Source organism: Bidens hawaiensis, unplaced genomic scaffold (assembly GCF_021521415.1).
Source record: "Bidens hawaiensis isolate Kalapana, Puna unplaced genomic scaffold, B.hawaiensis_p1.1 tig00051526_1, whole genome shotgun sequence".
NCBI lineage: Eukaryota > Viridiplantae > Streptophyta > Magnoliopsida > Asterales > Asteraceae > Bidens > Bidens hawaiensis.
Genome location: NW_027499251.1, coordinates 32,811 through 39,571, shown reverse-complemented (window position 1 = coordinate 39,571; position 6,761 = coordinate 32,811). Strand labels below are relative to the sequence as shown.

The 6,761-nt window shown below is 36.1% G+C and overlaps 3 protein-coding genes across 3 annotated transcripts; all 3 read right to left on the bottom strand.

The window, feature by feature from the left end:
- Positions 1-547: 547 nt before the first annotated feature.
- On the bottom strand, positions 548-4,726 carry LOC143599132 (uncharacterized). Its single transcript, XM_077077166.1, has 2 exons — positions 3,527-4,726; positions 548-1,094 (listed from the first exon to the last, which is right to left on the bottom strand). Exon 1 carries the CDS (start codon positions 4,538-4,540, stop codon positions 3,557-3,559), a length of 984 nt encoding a protein of 327 aa, XP_076933281.1. The 5' UTR covers positions 4,541-4,726; the 3' UTR covers positions 548-1,094; positions 3,527-3,556.
- On the bottom strand, positions 1,596-2,615 carry LOC143599125 (uncharacterized). The gene has a single exon (XM_077077160.1). The coding sequence runs from the start codon at positions 2,613-2,615 to the stop codon at positions 1,596-1,598; it is 1,020 nt and encodes a 339-aa protein (XP_076933275.1).
- Positions 2,635-3,416, bottom strand: LOC143599133 (uncharacterized). Its single transcript, XM_077077167.1, has 3 exons — positions 3,108-3,416; positions 2,824-3,012; positions 2,635-2,754 (listed from the first exon to the last, which is right to left on the bottom strand). Exons 1-3 carry the CDS (start codon positions 3,414-3,416, stop codon positions 2,635-2,637), a joined length of 618 nt encoding a protein of 205 aa, XP_076933282.1.
- Positions 4,727-6,761: the final 2,035 nt, after the last annotated feature.

Sequence of the window (6,761 nt, the reverse complement as noted above, 5' to 3'; positions counted from 1 at the left end):
TTTTAAAATAATCATTTAGCTGATTAAATGGCATTATTTGATTATTTGTTGAATAGTTGTATTTTTTTTAGACTATACGAGTATTCTAAATATTCTAACATTTAAACAAAAAAAATTTATATATAATGTCAATAGTACAAATTTTGTTAAAATTTAAAGATATAAGGAAACCAAAAATATATTTAATAAATTTATATTATCAAATAAATGAATAATAGACATTAAAAGCTTGTGATAGTGAATGTGGGGATGACACATAAGCAAAACGTGCTGATCTTTTATTAAGAATATAGATTATCGTTTTATATAGGAAGATTGGATTTAAATAATTTCACATTTAATGTATTTGCCAATAATAATCTCACTTTCGGTATTTCTCGCTGGCAGTCCCATATTTTCAATGGTTTTTGTTTTATAAACCAGCGTTAAAAAAAACTTAACGGAGTTAAGTATTTGCTTATGTGGCGAGTAACTAGGCAATTTAATATCCACATGGCTTTTCCCTTTATATTTTCCCCCCTTCCCATTACCTACGTGTAATCTCACCATTTAAACCCCAAAACTTACCACTGAGCCCTAATTATCTTTTCCCTCTGAAGTCGATTGAATCTGATTGACCACAAAATTGTCGATTGGATCCGAAAATGAGTTCGTCCTCTTCTTATCGCGCACAAAACCCTAAGATTTTTAGGATTGACACCAACGGGAAGGTCTATTGTAAGCACGACCTGGTTGCGACACTCGGAGTAGCCGGAAAACGGAGTTCCAGGCCAGGTCAAGAATTTTATGGCTGCTCGTTATGGCCTGTAAGTTTGCATCTCTACCAATTTTGTGTTGTTAGATGTCTTTTTATTCTAAAGAGTGAGTCTTTTTTGTTAGAGATCCGATTGCAATTTCTTTATTTGGAAAGAAGATGTTGATGCTCTAAAAACAAATCGGTGCAACTGCAGCATGCTTGAGATGAATGTTCAAAGGCTAGAGTTAGAGAAGAAGTTTGTTGTAGAGGAGAACAAGATCTTGAAAAAAACAGAAGGTGGAATGCCCATGTGGTGTCTTGTTTGTGCAGTTGTTTGTGGTGTATTGTTTGCAATGTACTTATTTTGACCAATGTGGGAAAGACTAGTTAGCTTGGCTTTTTGTATAACTATGAATGTAAGACTAGTCAGCTTATCTTGGCTTTTGTAGAAGAATGTATGTAAGAACTATGATATGTATTGGCAATTTTTGATGCAAGTGGAATGCCAAAAATATAGCTTATGTTTAAGTATTTGTTTGTGTATTGGTTGCAATGTTCTTGTTATTTTCAGCCCAACTTTAGTATTGGTTACTATGAATATATTGTAGTGACCAAATTGACACTAAACACATTGTATTGACCAAATTGAGCACAATATGATTACACATGTATTGACATTGACAAAATTGACACTAAACATTGCATTGGCATAACATAATTAGCACATCATTATCCAAAAATCATTAGTACCAAGTACATAGAGCACAAGTTTAGAACAAAAGCATAACATAACAAAAGACAAATAACACATAACAAGTTCATAGATATCAAGTTTGAAACATAACACAACATCTAGACTTCATTCTGGTCCATCTTTGGTCTTGGCAACCTTTTTTGGCCTTCCTCTCTTAGCTTGTCCTTGAGAAGATTGAGATTGTGATGCTGCTGATTTTGGGGCCTTCCCCTTTGACCTTTGAGATGGCTGAGATTGTTGAGTGGCTTGAGAAGCTTGTTGACTGGCCCTAGAAGGTTGTGGATTACCTTGTGTTGCTGCCACTGAATTTTTTGGCCTACCCCTCTTTCTTGAAACTTGAGAACCTTGAGGTGCAATTTTAGAACAAGATGACTTGTTATGGCCCTTTTCATTACAGTTCTTGCAAGTCCTTAACAAACCATGCCTACTTAGCTTCTCAGGTTTCTTGGTCTCATGAGGATCTTTCTTTCTGTTCTTTTTAGGTCTGCCAGGACCAGTCTTGATGGGTGGAGGGTTTAATGGTAATTCAACACTTGGCCAATATTTTGCTGAAGGCAATAGTGGAATAGTGTGTTCATATGACTTGAGATACATCTCCTTTGTGTAACTACTATCAACAAAATCCTCAGCATTCCTTTTCATAAATCCTGCAACAGCACATACATGATGACATGGGATACCAGTTAAGTCCCATTTTCTGCATGTACATGTTCTGTTCTTGATGTCTACAGATACATCATCATAGGACTTAACTTGAAACACTGTGTTGCTTGATAGGTACACACTACACATATAAGCTTTATCCTTCTCTCTATCCAGTTTCCTTTTTTGAACTCTAGGGCATACCACAACCTTTTTAGCAGACATTTCATTTTTCTTGGTAATTAATCTTGTCATTATTTCCAACCTTATATCCTCTAACATATCAATTATATGCTTGGATATAGACTTGATGATATAACCATTAAATGTCTCTGCCATATTGCTAACAATAACATCAGATTTAGTATGAGTTTGAAGATAACACCTGCAGAAGCATTTTGGATTCTGGTTAATGAATGCTTCATATGCTTCAACTTTCACTTGCTTCATATCTTCAAGTGCAATTTTGTTAATCAGCCTCATTATATGCTTTTGCAGCCCTCTAAAATAACTCCTTTAATTCATCACCCTTGAACTTTTTATGCCAATTTGCATATATGTGCCTAGCACAATTCCTATGCTCAGCATTACTCCAAACAGAGTCAACAACATTCAGTAATCCCTGAAAGAACATATAGTTGAAAGGAATAAGAAATTGATATAAACTATAAGATAAAACCATTAAATGTACCTTTTGCTGGTCAGATACAAGTGTCCAACCCTTCCCTTCATCAGTTACATCCAAACACTTCTTCAACTCAGTCATGAACCAATCCCAACTATCATTGTTCTCACCTTCTACTATAGCCCAAGCTACTGGATACATCTTATCATTAGCATCTCTATCAATTGCAGCCAATAACATTCCACCAAGAAATGTCTTTAGAAAGCAGCCATCAAGACATAAAAGTTTTCTGCATCCTGCTAGAAAACCTTGTTTGATTGGATCAAAACAAACAAACAACCTAAAAAAACCTCTACACCATCATCAACTCCATAATACTCTGATGGGATAGTCACAAGTTTAAAGGTTGATGTTGGATTAACTTGCTTCAAGGCTGTTAAATATGACCCCAACTTACAATAATGCTCTTTCATTGAACCATGCAATTTCCTTTGAGCACTTGTCTTACTCTTATAAGCCATCCAGTTAGTAATTAGAACCTTAAACTTCTCCTTAACTGCATCCTGTATATCCTTTGCAGACCAATGTGGTTTAGCTTTGAAAATTGGTAGGAACTGGTCAGCTATAAAGTCAGCAGTAAGTTGTCTATTCTTCAACATATTTTTCTGACAAGTGTGTTCATTAATTGCAGTTTTTATCAAGAAACAACCCTTCCTAGGATGAAAAGATGCATACACCTTGAATGGACAATCCTTGACACAACAAAAACCTAATCTTCCATGCATGTTCTTGTCACTTACTATAACTCAAGATTTCTCCCATTACAAACTGCATAATTTCTAACAGCATTTCTAATAACTTCCCTTGTTGGGAACCTTGTACCAACTACCCACTCCCACTTTGACCAATCTGTATAGTCAGTTACAACCCGAACTTTTACCTTGTGCTTCTTTCCCTTTATATCATCATCCTCACTATCTCCTGGTGAGTTGACATCCCCCTCAGAGTCTTCATAGCTGCTACAATCACTATGTGCTTCTTCAACTTGAATTTCACTATGGAAGTTTTTTAATAACCTTTCAACCAACTCCTTTTCTGCCAATTTACTTTCTTTTATTGCAGCAACAGATTCCTTCCACTCATCATCATCATCATCATCTGTCCAAACTGCATCATCATCTAGATTCAACTCTTCTTCAATTTCTAACTCTGATCCATCATCAGATCCATTTGCCTCTCCTTCAGATGCAGATCCATTATCAACTTGTATCTCACTTTGGAAGTCTTGATTGGTGACTGGTTTGGGAAGGGTACAACTAGTGGAGCGTAAGAGCAGTTTGGTAGGAGTTAAAATTCTGTTGGCAGTAGCTTTAGTAAACCCTTTCACAGGTTGGTTTTCTGGATGGGCTTTGGTTTTAATGGGTTGGGCTTTGGTGTTAATGGGTTGGGCTTCAATTTGGGCTTTGGTGTTACCTTGTGCATACAGATGGAGGATATGCCTGACATCTTTGTCCCTCAAATTGACCACCATGTCCATCACATCTTTATCATTCTTAATCTGCCTAAGTCCTTCATCAAACTTCTTTCCAGGCATCAAATAATACAACTCAAAGTCCCTAGTTGAATAAGACTTAGTCTCAATCAAATAGTCCATCAGCTCAAAATAAGACATCTTATCTACTTCCACCTCAAACATATAACTATCACCTCCTTCATAGTGCAATTTCGGATTTGGTTGTAGCTTCCCAGCATGCCATGCTTTAACTTTGATTTTTTCATCCATCCTGATCGTTTTAGAAGTGGAATAAGGATTAACGAAAATAAATTACTTTATTTTGGATAATAAGAATTTACACATTTCAAGAACATACCTTATTGCAAGATCTGTAGATCGTCTTCGTCGAATTAGGGTTCCGATGGACAACAATTAGGGCTCTGTTAATCGTTTCCTTCGAATTGGGGATTTTGACGACTGTCTTCTTCGAATTAGGGTTCTAGGAAATGAATTGGGATTTGATTTAAGTTATTTACGGTTGTAAATAATAAAAGAAAGGGGTGAGATTACACGTAGGTAATAGGAGGGGGGGGGGGAAATATAAAGGGAAAAGCCATGTGGATATTAAATTGCCTAGTCACTCGCCACATAAGCAAATACTTAACCCCGTTAAGTTTTTTTAACGCTGGTTTATAAAACAAAAAACATTGAAAAGGTGGGACTGTCAGCGGAAAATACCGGAGGTGGGATTATTATTGGCCAATACATTAAAGGTGGGATTATTTAAATCAAATTTTCCTTTTATATATGATAGTTAAAACTTAAAACTAACAATTAGGATTGGTAAACAGGTCAGGTCGGGTTGGTTTGGGTCACAAATCAGAAAGTGTTAGGGTGAAATGAATCCATTCTTAAAAAGAGTTTTTTGGTTCGGGTCAAAAAGGTCGGAAAAGGCTGGATTAAAATAATTGCATAGAACTCATAAAAGAAAATTATTAAAAAAATGTGTTTGATGCTGCATTACAACGAATCAATTATACAAGTACAAACACTCGTTACGCGTCTGTTGTCATGTTACGCTTATGAAAAAGTAATGATATCTCTATTTAAAACTATTTATTTCTATCAAATTATTGTGGTGGTGTTTTAGCTTTTTATCAGATTAGGAGAAATTAATAACTAATTATTATTATCATTATTATTCATTAATATTAATATAATAATAAGTAATAATATACGTTGTGGACGGAAAGTAGGGAATGTGTGAAGGAAACGGGCCCGGCCCTGCGGCGCCAAACTAATAGTAGAAAAATGCACTTTGCTTTTATTATGTAAAAAAATTATTTGTATATTTTGAAGTTAAACACTAAAATTTCTTATAATAATAGTGGAGACGCATCTTCGATTTTTGTTTAGGTCAGCTCGATAGATATCATGGTGAATTGAGGAATTGGGGCTTTAATATCGGATTTGAACCCGACAAAGGGAGATGGTTTACAGATTCCATCGGTTCCCGCACATCAAGGGGTACGGTCTTACAACGGTCAAGGAGTCGCCCTTAGGCAGAGCCCTGAAAGGGTAGAGGTCTTACACGTGAGATTCTCTGTGTTCAAAAAAGAAAAAAAAACTATTGCTTGATGATTAGTTAGTTATTATTGTAATTATTTATAAGAAAAAAAACAAATCTATATATTTTTTTTGAACGCCCAACGAATCCTTCAAATGGGCTGCTGGCTAGATTCATCACATCATAATACACTCGTTTTTCAATCCAGAAAAGACCCTCACATAAGGCCAACGCCTGTGACTACTCGTCCGAATGCACGACAGTGCTGTGAGATAAAACTCGTTTAGTTAAATGATTCAACTAATGAAAGTCACATACCCACTCAGTCTCTCATCATTACCATGGTGTCTCTGAAACTAAATGTTATAGCATGAATCAAATCTGGGTTACACGGAACACCAAATATCTTTCTTATCATTTAACTCAGGAATCGAACATGAATTACATGAAAATAATTTTATAAGTTAACCTATTTTAAATAAGCCATTAAACTCAGGAATCGGTACCGATCCCGATTTTGCTCATCCCTATTCTCCAGTTGCTTAGCAGGATGCCATACTCATTCAAATATCAAATATTGAATATAGTTCAAAATGTTTTTCTAGATATAAACTACTTTTTTTTCCTTTAGTCATACAAACCGAACTACATCTGGATAATGGGTAAGCGAGCAACAAGCTGCGCCGCTATCCACTTTTGAATCGCAAAACCTATTCTATTAAATATAAATCCTTGGTTCCTCGGGCTCTGCGAGTCACTGTGGACCACCTTCTGCACCCGCTCCAAGAAGCGAATCGTCTCGGGAGCTAGGGATCCAAAAGTATCGAAGGCAAATGGAATGAACACGTGCTGATTCTCCAAACACGATGTCTCATGCTTAGCAACCTTCCTAGACTCCGCTCTCAAAACCGTCTGTCCCGGTACGAAGCCACTGTCTCTCAG

What these genes read in the sequence shown, in the direction of transcription:
- LOC143599132 (XM_077077166.1), bottom strand. Translation starts at nt 4,540, where the DNA reads ATGGATGAAAAAATCAAAGTTAAAGCATGGCATGCTGGGAAGCTACAA.
- LOC143599133 (XM_077077167.1), bottom strand. Translation starts at nt 3,416, where the DNA reads ATGTTGAAGAATAGACAACTTACTGCTGACTTTATAGCTGACCAGTTC. An exon ending in GAGTTGATGATGGTGTAGAG is followed by an intron (nt 3,013 to 3,107) that starts GTTTTTTTAGGT and finishes TGCTTTCTAAAG; the next exon opens with ACATTTCTTGGTGGAATGTT. An exon ending in TTGTATCTGACCAGCAAAAG is followed by an intron (nt 2,755 to 2,823) that starts GTACATTTAATG and finishes ATGTTCTTTCAG; the next exon opens with GGATTACTGAATGTTGTTGA.
- LOC143599125 (XM_077077160.1), bottom strand. Translation starts at nt 2,615, where the DNA reads ATGAGGCTGATTAACAAAATTGCACTTGAAGATATGAAGCAAGTGAAA.